The sequence below is a fragment of the Nerophis ophidion genome, linkage group LG11 (genome assembly GCF_033978795.1).
Source record: "Nerophis ophidion isolate RoL-2023_Sa linkage group LG11, RoL_Noph_v1.0, whole genome shotgun sequence".
Lineage (NCBI taxonomy): Eukaryota > Metazoa > Chordata > Actinopteri > Syngnathiformes > Syngnathidae > Nerophis > Nerophis ophidion.
In genome coordinates, this window is record NC_084621.1 from 44,771,785 (window position 1) to 44,787,958 (window position 16,174).

At 46.2% G+C, this 16,174-nt stretch overlaps 1 protein-coding gene across 3 annotated transcripts in view; it reads left to right on the forward strand.

Moving 5' to 3' along the window:
* Positions 1 to 16,174, forward strand: part of LOC133562159 (transcription factor HIVEP3) — a 166,403-nt gene that overhangs the window by 137,729 nt on the left and 12,500 nt on the right. For all 3 annotated transcript variants that reach the window (XM_061916084.1, XM_061916083.1, XM_061916082.1), the window contains 2 exons: positions 14,534 to 14,709; positions 14,882 to 14,983. In XM_061916084.1, coding sequence (XP_061772068.1) covers positions 14,534 to 14,709; positions 14,882 to 14,983 — 278 coding nt within the window. The remainder of the gene's footprint in view (positions 1 to 14,533; positions 14,710 to 14,881; positions 14,984 to 16,174) is intronic.

Consider the following 16,174-nt stretch of genomic DNA (forward strand, 5'->3'; position numbering starts at 1 on the left):
TTAATTTGCCCAGGTCTGCTCGAGTCGCTCTTGTCGGCAGGGCTACTCGAAAGCAGACGACTCGCTAATGTGTGTGTGTGTGTGTGTGTGTGTGTGTGTGTGTGTGTGTGTGTGTGTGTGTGTGTGTGTGTGTGTGTGTGTGTGTGTGTGTGCGTGTGTGTGTGTGTGTGTCATGGGTCTAGTAAAGGGAACAATAGGAGACCGATTGCTGCAAGGGATTTGGTGGGGCATCCCCAATCCACTTCCATAAAGACGGTCTTGTTTCAGTCTCTTGTGTGTCTGTGTGTGTTTTTGGCTGAATGTTTGTAGTTAGTGCCATGTCCGCCTTCACCACGAACACCTTTTGTTGTCCCTCATTACCATACTGTGTTTTAGAGGCAACACAAAAAAAAACAATGTCAACAGCTCCAGCAGCTGTTCCTGCATCTGTCCCATAAACGACATAAGCTATTCCTATTTACTGTTTTTAATCCTTAACCAAAGCTGTTGGTAATTGCTTTTTAAATGTGCTTTTATTTATTTTTTTACTTTTATGTGATGTGTTATTTTTAACAGTGTGTGCAGAACGGATGCTCATTGGCCACAACTTGAGGTGCATGAGTGTTAGAGCCGCACTGCATCATACTGAGAGGTGTTTGTTTGTGTCCTGGCTGTCTCATGACCTGAAATACTGTGTCCAAGTGTTTACAAACACAGGTCAGTATGATGCAGTTCAGTTGGACACCTATGCAAACAACAACAATCGGAATAACAATTCCGATCAAAGGGCATTTTTCATAACAAAATGCCCAAATGAAAGGATTACAGAAATCCAACACATCTACCTACCTTGCTCCAGGGATTATCAAGCTATGATACGCCAGGCTCCATCTAGTGGTACACCAAAGAATCACCTAACTAAATATTAAAACACAGTGTTACTGTAACTGTGTGTAATGTTACATTGTCCACAAATATGAATATACTTGTTTAATAATACCTCTGCCTTGTTTTAATGAATATTTAGGCCTACTATACTACTGTATTTTAATGTTGGTCATTATGGTGGTACTTAGAGAGCCAAGTGTTTTCCGGGGTGGTACTTTGTGAAAAAAGTTTGAGAACCACTGCCTTACACAATCCACCCACCTAACAGCGATATTAGAACACGTCTGCGGTGTCAGAGTTGAGGGGACTTGGGGTTGCTCTGTCCAGAGTTTTCTCTGCCCTGTTTTTGGGTTCACTTCCGTCTCCTTGCTGGTCACCTCTGGGCTTGTGCCTTCTTTGTCGGCTTTTTGTTCAATGCAGCGGCTCTGTTTCCTTTTTCAATTGTGAGGTCGATCGCTTTTGGCTTTGTGGCTGCGTCGTGTCTATTTTGTCCTTTCTCAATAAGGGTGAGTCCATAACGCGATAAATGGCTGATAATGATATATCTCACAATATATTATTTGTTGTATAAATGATAATAAAACTATTTCAGAACGGGTTGCAAATGTTTCTAATTTGGCTGCTGGTGTATGCAGTAACATATTGTTAATTTACTGTTATTAGATGTTTATTTCTGTTAAAACATGATTCCGTCTACACTTCTGTTAGAAGCACTAAAGGATTCAAGAAACACATTCTGCTAGTACATTAAATAATCACAAGAATGAAACCCCAAAGTTTTATTTTCAACAATTCATCATTTATTTAACCCTGATTTTTAAACGCTCACAGAGAAGTCCAACTGACTTTTTTTGTGAGTAAAAATTATACTATCAAAAGTAGCATTTTATCTGTTGGAAATATGGTTTTAAATACATCTGAGAGTGTGTTCTTACCTGAGGAAACACTGGACAGTTTTGCCCTGCTTAATGCTGAGATGCTTCAAAGTCTTTTCCACGGTGTAGCCCCGCCACATGTGCGTTGGCCCCAATCTCTGCTTCGTTTTATAACACATTTTATGGAGTTTTGAAGAGAAGCTTTTAAACGTGATGATTTGCTTGTGTGTGTGTGTGTGTGTCCAACCTAGCATTTTTAGGTACAATTTTAGAAAAACTTGTTTTTATTTAGGTAAATAATTTTTTTCAATATTGTAATGTTCTGGAGAAACACCAGTCTGGTTTTAGAGTGAACCACAGAATAGAGACAGCTCTTTTAAGGATTTTACACGACTTCAGGATGAATTACTGGTGTGGCAAACTCCCATGCACCCAACCAGTAATGCATCCTGAAGTTGTTTAAAATGTTCAAAAGAGCTTGGAGAAGGACCATGCCCCTCGGGAAGTCCTGTGAAGAGTGCTCAGAGAGCATGGGGTATCGGACCGCCTGATTGTGGCGGTCCGCTACCTGTATGATCAGTGTCAGAGCTTGGTCCACATTGCCGGAAGTAAGTTCAGGGTTGGGCTCCGCCAGGGCTGCTCTTGGTCAACGATTCTGTTTACAACTTTTATGGACAGAATTTCTAAGCACAGTCAGGGCGTTGATGGGATCCGGTTAGATGGCTGCAGGATTAGGTCTCTGCCTTTTGCGGAAGATGTGGTCCTGAAGGCATGATCTCGCCGGATCTTCAGCTCTCACTGAATCCGTTCGCAGCAGAGTGTGAAGCGACTGGGAGGAAAGCCAGCACTTCCAATTCTGAGTCCATAGTTCTTGTCCAGAAAAGGGTGGGGTGCCATCTCTGGGTTAGGGAGGAGATCTTACCCCAAGTGGAGAAGTTCAAGTACCTCAGGGTCTTGTTGACGAGTGGAGGAAGAGTAAATCGTGAGGTTAACAGGCAGATCGGTGCGGTGTCTGCAGTGATGCGGACCCTGTACCGGTCCGTTGTGATGAAGAAAGCTGAGCCGGAAGGCAAAACTCTCAATTTATTGGTCGATCGACATCCCTATCGTCACCTATGGTCATGAACTTTTGGTTATGATCGAAAGGACGAGATCACACGTACAAGCGGCCGAAATGAGTTTTCTTCGTCGGGTGGCGGGGCCCTCCCTTAGAAATAGTGTAAGAAGCTCTGTCATCCGGGAGGAGCTCAAAGTAAAGCCACTGCTCCTCCACATCGAGAAGAACCAGATAAGATGGTTCAGGCATCTGGTCAGAATGCCCCCCGAACACCTCCCAGGGGAGATGTTCAGGACATGTCTGACCGCAGGGACGATCCAGGACACTTTAAAGCAGGGGTGTCAAACTCAAATACAGAGTGGGCCAAAATTTAAAACCGAACAAAGCAGCGGGCCAAGGTTGAACAAATTAACCTTTTAATAGGGACCCAAACAAGTTTTGCATTGAATCTTGAACAAGCAAGGCTTACAGTATATACATTTATAGTGACATGCAGAATCGAGTTTCAAATAATAATAATAATTAAAAAATATCAATGGCATATCAAATCAAATTTAAATAAAAAATGGAATGCCTCTTTTCGGCGGCGGGGTTGAGGTGGACGGGGTTTGGTGATAGCGGGGGATGTATATTGTAGCGTCCCGGAAGAGTTAGTGCTGCAAGGGGTTGTGGGTATTTGTTCTGTTGTGTTTATGTTGTGCTACGGTGCGGGTGTTCTCCCAAAATGTGTCATTTTTGTTTGGTGTGGGTTCACAGTGTGGCGCATATTTGTGACAGTGTTAAAGTTGTTTATACGGCCACCCTCAGTGTGACCTATATGGCTGTTGACCAAGTATGCTTTGCATTCACTTGTGTATGTGTATAAGCCGCACATATTGTGTGACTGGGCCGGCACCCTGTTTGTATGGAAGAAAAGCGGACGTGGCGACAGGTTGTAGAGAACGCCAAAGGCAGTGCCTTTAAGGCCCACCCCCAATATTGTTGCCCGGGATGAAATTTGGGAGGGACACTGAACTTCGGGAGTCTCCCGGGAAAATCGGGAGGGTTGGCAAGTAAGAGTATTAGCGGTGAATGTGGTGTTACAGCAGCGGGCCAGCTCTAATGTTAATTTGATATTGCCTCAAGGGCCAAGTGAAATTACACGGCGGGCCAAATTTGGCCTGCGGGCCAGAGTTTGACACCCATACTTTAGAGAGACGATTTCTCCCAGCTGGCCTAGGAATGCCTTGGGATCCCCCGATAAGAGCTGGGTTAGAGGGAAGTCTGGGCTTCTCTGCTTAGGCTACTGCCCCCGCGACTCTACGGATAAGCGGAAGAAGATTGATGGATGAATGGAAGGATGAATTAAGACTCACAAAGGGTCTCAATGCTGGTCCTACTTGATCTAAGTGCAGCCTTTGATAAATACAAAAAGACGGTTTTATCATCTTAAAAATATAGCCAGAATCCACACCATTCTCTCTCAGGCCAATATGGAGACACAAATGCATAATTTTATTACAAACCGCATTGACTTCTCCAAAACTCAGCCGCTCGTGTACTGACGAGGACCGGAAGCCCGGCCAATATTACACCAGTTTTTAAAATCGTAAAATGGCTCTCTGTGTGTTCCAAAATCGATTATTTTACTGTTTTTTAAATGCCTTAAGGGTCTTGCTTTAACCATACAAGCCCTCGCGGTCCCTAAGGTCTTCCAGTTCAGGCCTCCTAAATATTCCAAACGTCCGGACCCATACCCACAGGGAAGCATCATTCCATTATTAGCCGCCCCCAACCTAAGGGCAGAGAACCAAGCTCGAAACCCACCTTTTTAACGTGGCGTTGAATTAATATTCTTATTCATCTTATAATTGTGTTAGTATTATTTTAACCCTGTATTTATCTTGTATAAATTAGCTATTATTTACCACATACAAATTTAATTCATCTTATGTAGCCTTTAAATACCATCCATCCATCCATCCATCATCTACCGCTTATCCGAGGTCGGGTCGCGGGGGCAGCAGCCTAAGCAGGGAAGCCCAGACTTCCCTATCTCCAGCCACTTCGTCTACCTCTTCCCGGGGGATCCCGAGGCGTTCCCAGGCCAGCCGGGAGACATAGTCTTCCCAACGTGTCCTGGGTCTTCCCCGTGGCCTCCTACCAGCTGGACGTGCCCTAAACACATCCCTAGGGAGGCGTTCGGGTGGCATCCTGACCAGATGCCCGAACCACTTCATCTGGCTCCTCTCGATGTGGAGGAGCAGCGGCTTTACGTTGAGCTCCTCCCGGATGGCAGAGCTTCTCACCCTATCTCTAAGGGAGAGCCCCGCCACCCGGCGGAGGAAACTCATTTCGGCCGCTTGTACCCGTGATCTTATCCTTTCGGTCATGACCCAAAGCTCATGACCATAGGTGAGGATGGGAACGTAGATCGACCGGTAAATTGAGAGCTTTGCCTTCCGGCTCAGCTCATTCTTCACCACAACGGATCGATACAACATCCGCATTACTGAAGACGCCGCACCGATCCGCCTGTCGATCTCACGATCCACTCTTCCCCCACTCGTGAACAAGACTCCTAGGTACTTGAACTCCTCCACTTGGGGCAGGGTCTCCTCCCCAACCCGTAGATGGCACTCCACCCTTTTCCGGGCGAGAACCATGGACTCGGACTTGGAGGTGCTGATTCTCATTCCGGTCGCTTCACACTCGGCTGCGAACCGATCCAGTGAGAGCTGAAGATCCCGGCCAGATGAAGCCATCAGGACTACATCATCTGCAAAAAGCAGAGACCTAATCCCATGGCCACCAAACCGGAACCCCTCAACGCCTTGACTGCGCCTAGAAATTCTGTCCATAAAAGTTATGAACAGAATCGGTGACAAAGGACAGCCTTGGCGGAGTCCAACCCTCACTGGAAATGTGTCCGACTTACTGCCAGCAATGCGGACCAAGCTCTGACACTGATCATACAGGGAGCGGACTGCCACAATAAGACAGTACGATACCCCATACTCTCTGAGCACTCCCCACAGGACTTCCCGAGGGACACGGTCGAATGCCTTCTCCAAGTCCACAAAGCACATGTAGACTGGTTGGGCAAACTCCCATGCACCCTCAAGAACCCTGCCGAGAGTATAGAGCTGGTCCACAGTTCCACGACCAGGACGAAAACCACACTGTTCCTCCTGAATCCGAGGTTCGACTATTAGGCGAAGCCTCCTCTCCAGTACACCTGAATAAACCTTACCGGGAAGGCTGAGGAGTGTGATCCCACGATAGTTGGAACACACCCTCCGGTCCCCCTTCTTAAAGAGAGGGACCACCACCCCGGTCTGCCAATCCAGAGGTACCGCCCCCGATGTCCACGCGATGCTGCAGAGTCTTGTCAACCAAGACAGCCCCACAGCATCCAGAGCCTTAAGGAACTCCGGGCGGATCTCATCCACCCCCGGGGCCGTGCCGCCGAGGAGCTTTTTAACTACCTCAGCGACCTCAGCCCCAGAAATAGGAGAGTCCACTACAGATTCCCCCGGCACTGCTTCCTCAAAGAAAGACGTGTTGGTGGGATTGAGGAGGTCTTCGAAGTATTCCCTCCACCGATCCACAACATCCGCAGTCGAAGTCAGCAGAACACCATCCGCACCATACACGGTGTTGATAGTGCACTGCTTCCCCTTCCTGAGGCGCCGTATGGTGGTCCAGAATCGCTTCGAAGCCGTCCGGAAGTCGTTTTCCATGGCTTCCCCGAACTCTTCCCATGTCCGAGTTTTTGCCTCCGCGACCGCTAAAGCTGCACACCGCTTGGCCCGTCGGTACCCGTCCACTGCCTCCGGAGTCCTATGAGCCAAAAGAACCCGATAGGACTCCTTCTTCAGCTTGACGGCATCCCTCACTGCTGGTGTCCACCAACGGGTTCTGGGATTACCGCCACGACAGGCACCAACAACCTTGCGGCCACAGCTCCAATCAGCCGCCTCGACAATAGAGGTTCGGAACATGGTCCACTCGGACTCAATGTCCCGCACCTCCCTCGTGACATGTTCAAAGTTCTCCTGGAGGTGTGAATTGAAACTCTCTCTGACAGGAGACTCTGCCAGACGTTCCCAGCAGACCCTCACAATGCGCTTGGGCCTGCCAGGTCTGTCCGGCATCCTCCCCCACCATCGCAGCCAACTCACCACCAGGTGGTGATCGGTAGAAAGCTCCGCCCCTCTCTTCACCCGAGTGTCCAAAACATAAGGCCGCAAATCCGATGACATAACTACAAAGTCGATCATGGAACTGCAGCCTAGGGTGTCCTGGTGCCAAGTGCACATGTGAACACCCTTATGTTTGAACATGGTGTTTGTTATGGACAAACTGTGACGAGCACAAAAGTCCAATAACAAAACACAACTCGGGTTTAGATCCGGGCGACCATTTTTCCCAATCACGCCTCTCCAGGTTTCACTGTCGTTGCCAACATGAGCGTTGAAGTCTCCCAGTAGGACAAGGGAATCACCCGGAGGAGCACTTTCCAGTACTCCCTCGAGTGTACCCAAAAAGGGTGGGTATTCTGAACTGCTGTTTGGTGCGTAAGCACAAACAACAGTCAGGACCCGTCCCCCCACCCGAAGGCGAAGGGAAGCTACCCTCTCGTCCACTGGGTTGAACTCAAACGTACAGGCTTTGAGCCGGGGGGCAACGAGAATTGCCACCCCAGCCCGTCGCCTCTCACTGCCGGCAACGCCAGAGTGGAAGAGGGTCCAGTCCCTCTCGAGAGAACTGGTTCCAGAGCCCTTGCTGTGCGTCGAGGTGAGTCCGACTATATCCAGCCGGAACTTCTCTACCTCGCGCACTAGCTCAGGCTCCTTCCCCCCCAGTGAGGTGACGTTCCACGTCCCAAGAGCTAGCTTCTGTAGCCGAGGATCGGACCGCCAAGTGCCCTGCCTTCGGCTGCCGCCCAGCTCACAGTGCACCCGACCTCTATGGCCCCTCCTATGAGTGGTGAGCCCATTGGAGGGATGACCCACGTTGCCTCTTCGGGCTGTGCCCGGCCGGGCCCCATGGGGACAGGCCCGACCACCAGGCGCTCGCCATCGTGCCCCAACTCCGGGCCTGGGTCCAGAGCGGGGCCCCGGTGACCCACGTCCGGGCGAGGGAAATCTGGGTTCATTTTGTTGTAATTCCATAGAAGTCTTTGAGCTGCTCTTTGTCTGATCACTCACCTAGGACCTGTTTGTCTTGGGAGACCCTACCAGGGGGCATGAAAGCCCCCAGACAACATAGCTCCTAGGATCATTGGGACACGCAAACTCCTCTACCACGGTAAGGTAGCAGCTCCGAGAGGAGGCCTTTAAATACATTTAAATACAAAAAAAATAATTACATAAAATGCCTTTAAATACATTTTATGTAATTATTTTTTTGTTTCCATTACGCTTTACTTCTGTTACTGTATGTTAAAACCTGCAATGCAACAACGTAATTTCCCCATTGTGGGAAAAAAAGTAATTCCTATCCTATCCTAGATGTATTAATTTGTTTTATCCTCTTAATATATTATACATTTATAGAGTTATTTCCAGCTTTTCCTCGGCTGGAGCCCTCTGCACAGGGGGCTCTGGTGTGCTGCGAATGCTGTGGCTCTAGCTCAGGGGTAGGGAACCTATGGCTCTAGAGCCAGATGTGGCTCTTTTGATGACTGCATCTGGCTCTCCAATAAATCTTAGTTGACATTGTTTAACAAGATAAGTAATGAGTAATCCCGCTGATAATCACAGTGTTAAAAATGATGTTCAACATATACAATATTCTCATGCATTTTAATCCATCCATCTGTTTTTCTACCGCACCAGTTCAAGACGTCACATTAATGGTGAGAAGCATTTTGTTTATTATTGGTTAGCTTTAGAATAACAATGTTATTAAAAAGAATACTCTAAAAATGTAGGTCTTACTTAAAAATGCACAAATTTAGTGTTAAAAAAATATTATATGGCTCTCACAGAAGTAGATTATAAAATATTTTGCTTTTTATGGCTCTCTCAGCCAAAAAGGTTCCTGACCCCTGCTCTAGCTCATGGGGTCCTCAGCGAGACGACTCCCTGATCCCTTGCTGTGTGCTCTGGATCAGGGTTGCTGCGTTCGAGGCCCCTCATCCTGCTGCCCCTGGTGCACTCGGCTCCTTAAGATAGTGTTGTATCACCGGGTTCTTCCGTGCTCAGCCACAAATGGTTTTACATAACTTTTATTGTGTGTGCGTGGGTGTGGTTTTCGTCCTGGTCGTGGAACTGTGGACCAGCTCTATACTCTCGGCAGGGTTCTTGAGGGTGCATGGGAGTTTGCCCAACCAGTCTACATGTGCTTTGTGGACTTGGAGAAGGCATTCGACCGTGTCCTTCGGGAAGTCCTGTGGGGAGTGCTCAGAGAGTATGGGGTATCGGACTGTCTTATTATGGCAGTCCGTTCCCTGTACGATCAGTGCCAGAGCTTGGTCCGCATTGCTGGCAGTAAGTCGGACACGTTTCCAGTGAGGGTTGGACTCAGCCAAGGTTGCCCTTTGTCACCGATTCTGTTCATAACTTTTATGGACAGAATTTCTAGGCACAGTCAAGGCGTTGAGGGGTTCCGGTTTGGTGGCCGCGGGATTAGGTCTCTGCTTTTTGCAGACGATGTGGTCCTGTTGGCTTCATCTGGCCGGGATCTTCAGCTCTCACTGGATCGGTTCGCAGCCGAGTGTGAAGCGGCCGGAATGAGAATCAGCACCTCCAAATCCGAGTCCATGGTTCTCTCCCAGAAAAGGGTGGAGTGCCATCTCCGGGTTGGGGAAGAGACCCTGCCCCAAGTGGAGGAGTTCAAGTACCTAGGAGTCTTGTTCACGAGTGGGGGAAGAGTGGATCGTGAGATCGACAGGCGGATCGGTGCGGCGTCTTCAGTAATGCGGACGTTGTACCAATCTGTTGTGGTGAAGAAGGAGCTGAGCCGGAAGGCAAAGCTCTCAATTTACAGGTCGATCTACGTTCCCATCCTCACCTATGGTCATGAGCTTTGGGTCATGACCGAAAGGATAAGATCACGGGTACAAGCGGCCAAAATGAGTTTCCTCCGCCGTGTGGCGGGGCTCTCCCTTAGAGATAGGGTGAGAAGCTCTGCCATCCGGGAGGAACTCAAAGTAAAGCCGCTACTCCTCCACATCGAGAGGAGCCAGATGAGGTGGTTCGGGCATCTGGTCAGGATGCCACCCGAACGCCTCCCGAGGGAGGTGTTTAGGGCACGTCCAACCGGTAGGAGGCCACGTGGAAGACCCAGGACACGTTGGGAAGACTATGTACCCCGGCTGGCCTGGGAACGCCTCGGGATCCCCCGGGAAGAGGTAGACGAAGTGGCTGGGGAGAGGGAAGTCTGGGCTTCCCTGCTTGGGCTGCTGCCCCCGCGACCCGACCTCGGATAAGCGGAAGAAGATGGATGGATGGATGGGTGTGGTAGAGAAAAAAAGTGGGTTTAGTGTTGAGTGTGTTGGGTTGACTGTTTTCAATTTGGGATTATGCAATGAAGAGCAGGAGGTACTGTTTTTTTTTTTTTTGGTTCGTTTGATCTTTATGTTAAACTTTGTGCTAAATTTTGTATGTATGAAAAGTGATACGCAAATAAAGTTTGATTGATTAATTAATATATTGATCACATAATGAGGTGAAAATGTATTGCATTATTACAAAATGCACAACTGTAATTATAGTTAGGGATGAGAAAACCAAGCGCTCCTTTTCTCATACGTGCCATGCTCCAAACGGCCTGAACACACTTTACACAAAAACTTTACAGTTTCAGAAAAACATTTTGCGTGCTATTGGCGCAAAATATTGTGAACACATTCCGTGATAAAGGGAAATCAACATCACACTTCAACACATCATTCCTTATTAGCAACATGGAATGCTGGCATTGCTATGACTGTGTTTTAAAAGCCTGCTTAAAAAAAAAAGCTGCAAATCAGACAAATCCAGCTGCAAATAAAGGTGTGAAGTTTAACATTTATTCCATCAATACACGTTCGTTTTTGTTCAAAAATTTTTTTATACAGATTTAAATATTTAATGCATTGATTTCTGTAATGTTTTTTTCTCATTAAGACGTCAATTTCAATGGTTTAAAGCAGAGGTCTTCAACAGGGGGTCTTGTCACGCCAAATTTCTTCCCCCCTGCAAAAACCCTCCCCCCCAATTACGTCCAGGGTCATGATTAATACAGACGTTTTGTTAACGCTATATTATAAAAATATAACACTATATTATAAAGATACAGACGTTTTGTTAACGCTATATTAGAAAAAAATAAAATAAAATAAAAATGACAAACACAAGCTATGGGATGACGTAAGAGGAAACGTGAGGAAACGTGACCCCGGAAGTAAATGCTTCATCCCATAGCTTGTGTTTGTAAATTGTTTTCTTTAAAAATATATATATTTTTTTATAATATAGCGTTAACAAAATTTGTCTGTATTTTTATAATATAGCATTATATTTTTATAATATAGCATTATATTTTTATAATATAGCGTTATATTTTTATAATATAGCGTTAACAAAACGTCTGTATTAATCATGACCCCGTAAGTAAATGGGGGGGGGAGGTTTTTGAAGGGGGGAAGAAATTTGGCGTGATAGTCTACAGAGCTACTGCAGGAGGGCCTGAAATATTTGGTTAATGTTCTGTTAAATATATATATATTTTTTAACATGTCTCCCTGCAATTTTTCCACAAATGTAAATGTATTTCAATACACATGAACATCGTTGAATGTGAATAAATAACATATCTAACATGAATAAATTATTGTATTATTATAGTCATGTGGTGTTTAAGACAGCTAGCGATTGGCGCTCTAGTTACCGGCTGACAACGAGATTCGCGCTGTAATGTTCAGCTAGAGATGTATGCCCTAATTGTTAGCTAGCCACTGGTACGTTCATTTCCAGCTAGCGTTTAGCGCTGTAGTTGCCAGCGAGCGATTAGTGTGTTAGTTATCAGCTAGCAATTAACGCTCTAGATCCAATCTAACTATTAGCATTGTAGTTTTCAGCTAGCAACTGCTCAGTGGCCTTGTGGTTCCAGTGTCCGCCCTGAGATCGTAAAGTCGTGAATGCGAACCCCAGCCGAGTCATACCAAAGACTCTAAAAATGGGATCCATCACCTCCCTGCTTGACACTCGGCATCAAGGGTTGGAATTGGGGGTTTAATCACCTAAAATGATTCTCGGGCGCGGCCACCGCTGCTGCTCACTGCTCCGCTCACCTCCCAGGGGGTGGAACAAGGGGATGGGTAAAATGTGGAGAGTAATTTCACCACACCTAGTGTGTGTGTGACTATCAGTGGTACTTTAACTTTAACTCTAGTTATCAACTAGCAATTAGTGCTCTAGTTCCCAGCTAACGATTAACACTGTTGTTATCAGCTAGCAAGTGGCACGCTAGTTCTCAGTTAGCGATTGCCACATTTGTTGCCAGATAGAGATTAGCAATCTAGTTGTCAGCTATTGATTTGAACATTAGTTATCAGCTGGTGATTAGCACATTGGCTTTTAGCGTCACAATACTGTTATTATTTGAATATTGTTAGTCTTGCACAATAACTAAGTACCTTTAGGAGCAGTTTATTGTAAGATAGAATCATCATTTCATACAAGAGGATACTTTTTTTTATTTTTTAGTTCAATAATAATAAGGGATTCAGTTTACATAGCGCTTTTCTAGACACTCAAAGTGCTTCACAGAGAACTGAGATTCCATCATTCATTCACCCCGCATTCACACTTTGATGGTGGTAAGCTACATTTGTAGCCACAGCAGCCCTGGGCTAGACTGACGGAAAGGTGGCTGCCAATTTTTTGCCTACGGCCCCTCCGACCACAACTCACCGGCAGCAAGATGCCTAAGGACACAATGGTCGTGACTAGGAACCAGGAACCTTCAAGTTGCTCTCCGACTGCTCTACCTTATGACCCATGTCGCCCCTTTTGGGTGTCCTTGGCCTGAAACTCCTTGAAGACCCTTGCTTTTTTACATTTTACGATACCTCTTGCTATAGGTAACATGGTATTCCAAAATATGTCAAAGTTCTTTACAACATGCGGGCAATTAATATCACATACTGGGGTGAAAAAGTATTACATTCTGAGATAATGCATACATTTTAGATAATGCAATCTTAAAGGGGAACATTATCACCAGACCTATGTAAGCGTCAATATATACCTTGATGGTGCAGAAAAAAGACCATATATATTTTTTAACCGATTTCCGAACTCTAAATGGGTGAATTTTGGCGAATTAAACGCCTTTCTGTTCATCGCTCTTTTTGCGATGACATCAGAACGTGACGTCTCCGAGGTAATACAGCCGCCATTTTCATTTTCAACACATTACAAACACCGGGTCTCAGCTCTGTTATTTTCCGTTTTTTCGACAATTTTTTGGAACTTTGGAGACATCATGCCTCGTCGGTGTGTTGTCGGAGGGTGTAACAACACTAACAGGGAGGGATTCAAGTTGCACCACTGGCCCGAAGATGCGAAAGTATCTGCCGCCAGACCCCCATTGAATGTGCCAAAGTGTCTCCAGATTTTACAAGTGATGACAGACATGGCACAGAGATGTATAGTTAACCTGCAGATGCATTTGCCACGATAAATTCAACGAAATCACAAAGGTGAGTTTTGTTGATGTTGACTTATGTGCTAATCAGACATATTTGGTTGCGGCGTGACTGCCAGCTAATCGATGCTAACATGCGATGCTTATCGATGCTAACATGCTATTTACCAGCGGTGGTAAAGCAGACATGGCACAGAGATGTATGGATAACCTGCAGATGCATTTGCAACTATAAAGTCAACAAAATCACAAAGGTGAGTTTTGTTGATGTTGACTGCCAGCTAATCGATGCTAACATGCTATGCTAATCGATGCTAACATGCTATTTACCGGCGGTGCTAAAGCAGACATGGCACAGAGATGTATGGATAACCTGCAGATGCATTTGCAACTATATTACGTTTACTTCCACCCACATTTAATGCGAAAAAAACACTTACCAATCGAACGATTTAAGTTGCTCCAGTGTCACGAGATGTGAAAGTCCCGATTGTTTGGTCCGCACATTTTACCGGCGATGCTAACGCAGCTATTCGGCCATGCTATAGCTATGAGTAGCGTCAATAGCTATTCGCTCAATAGCTTCAGTTTCTTCTTCAATACTTTCATACTCCAACCATCCGTTTCAATACATGCGTAATCTGTTAAATCGCTTAAATCGCTGAAATCTGAGTCTGAATCCAAGCTAATGTCGCTATATCTTGCTGTGGTATTCGCCGTTGTTTGTTTACATTGGCAGCACTGTATGACGTCACAGGAAAATGGATAGTCGCAATCGCAAATAGCGAAAATCAAGCACTTTAAAGCTTATTTTAGGAGTATTTGGGGACCGGTAAAATTAAAAAAAAAAACTTCAAAAAATACAACAGGCCACTGGGAACTGATTTGTATTGTTTTTAACCCTTTTGAAATTGTGATAATGTTCCCCTTTAAGGTTGAAATGTTTGAGGTGTGTTACTCTCTAGTAGCAACGATTGCACGCCACAATCTACAAACATACCAGGCAGTGAAATGAGTGATGTATATCAAAATGGATGCTTATTTGTGATTCTGTGACTTCATGTTGGTTCTGTTTCTGTATCAATAACGCATGCCCATCCCGTCTGTCTGTCAGGTATAAGTCTAACGAAGAGTATATTTACGTTCGAGGGCGTGGCAGAGGAAAGTACATATGCGGGGAGTGCGGCATCCGCTGTAAGAAGCCCAGCATGCTGAAGAAGCACATCCGAACACACACTGATGTCCGTCCGTACATTTGCAAACACTGCAACTTTGCCTTCAAAACCAAAGGTTAGGGGACGGTCAAAGACATGTTTAAGATGTATTTCCACTTTTTTTTGTGTGTCTTGTTAAATGATGCCCGTCTCATGTTTATCTGTGTTGTTGGAAAACGTCCTAGTTTTTCCTTGCCCTGAGGAAGAAGGGAGGCGAGTTTTAATGTGCTTTTCATGTTCCTTCGCAGGGAACCTTACCAAACACATGAAGTCAAAAGCTCATGGGAAAAAGTGCCAGGCAATGGGAGTGTCTGAAGCGTCGGCGGATGAGCCGGAGAGCGAGGAAACAGGTATTTGAAAGGAAGGAGAAACGCTGTTACGCGACTGACTGTGAAGAAGTGTAGCTGCTCGGCACTGACAGCTTATGCAACCGCCATGTACTATTCCCCAACCTTTTGCCCTTGCATAAGAAAAAAGTTCAATATAAATAATGAAGCGAGAAGAGCCCTGCACGGTGCACTTGTTTCCATGCACAATGGCAGCTGCTTTAGCAGCGAGGAGCTCATGATCTTCCTCGCGCCGCCATGTCTTCTTCGCTGACAGACGACACTCATCACATTCAAGGACGCGGCGTTGAAACGTCATTCATTCACTCCTGATATATAGTTTGTGAATAAGCGTGTTGCTTTTCATTCCCGTTCCGGCCTTTTCAAGTGTAGGCTATTTATAGCGTGGCTGTGTTGGGTGGCGGGTAAGAACTGTTAGCAATACATCATCAACACTTCGGGTGTGTCCACCTGTCCAGTTAGGAGGCAATACGGAGCTTGAAGAGAATGTACCTGCTGTTATGAAAGTGGGACAGACAACAGGCCAGACGACCGCTATTAAAAGGGACCTATGATGATTTCAATCTACATGTATAACACTTCCTCACTAAACAAGCGAGACATCACAAGTTTGATTAGAAAATGTGTTTTTGCCTCAAGTTGATCTACTGTGAATTTTATCAGAGATCCATCCATCTATCCATCTTCTCCCGCTTATCAGAGGTCGGTTCGCGGGGGCAGCAGCCTAAGCAGGGAAGCCCAGGCTTTCCTCTCCCCAGCCACTTAGTCCAGCTCTTCCCGGGGAATCCCGAGGCGTTCCCAGGCCAGCCAGGAGACATAGTCTTCCCAACGTGTCCTGGGTCTTCCCCGTGGCCTTCTACGGGTGGCATCCTGACCAGATGCCCAAACTACCTCATCTGGCTTCTCTCGATTTGGAGGAGCAGCGGCTTTACTTTGAGCTCCTCCCAGATGACAGAGTTTCTCACCCGATCTCTAAGGGAGGGCGCAGCCACCCGGCGGAGGAAACGCATTTCGGCCGCTTGTACTCGTGATCTCGTCCTTTCGGTCATAACCCAAAGCTCATGACCATATGTGAGGATGGGAACGCAGATTGACCGGTAAATTGAGAGCTTTGCCTTCCGGCACAGCTCTTTCTTCACCGCAGTGGATCGATACAGCGTCCACATAATAGTTTTTTCACATTCTGTCTCTCAC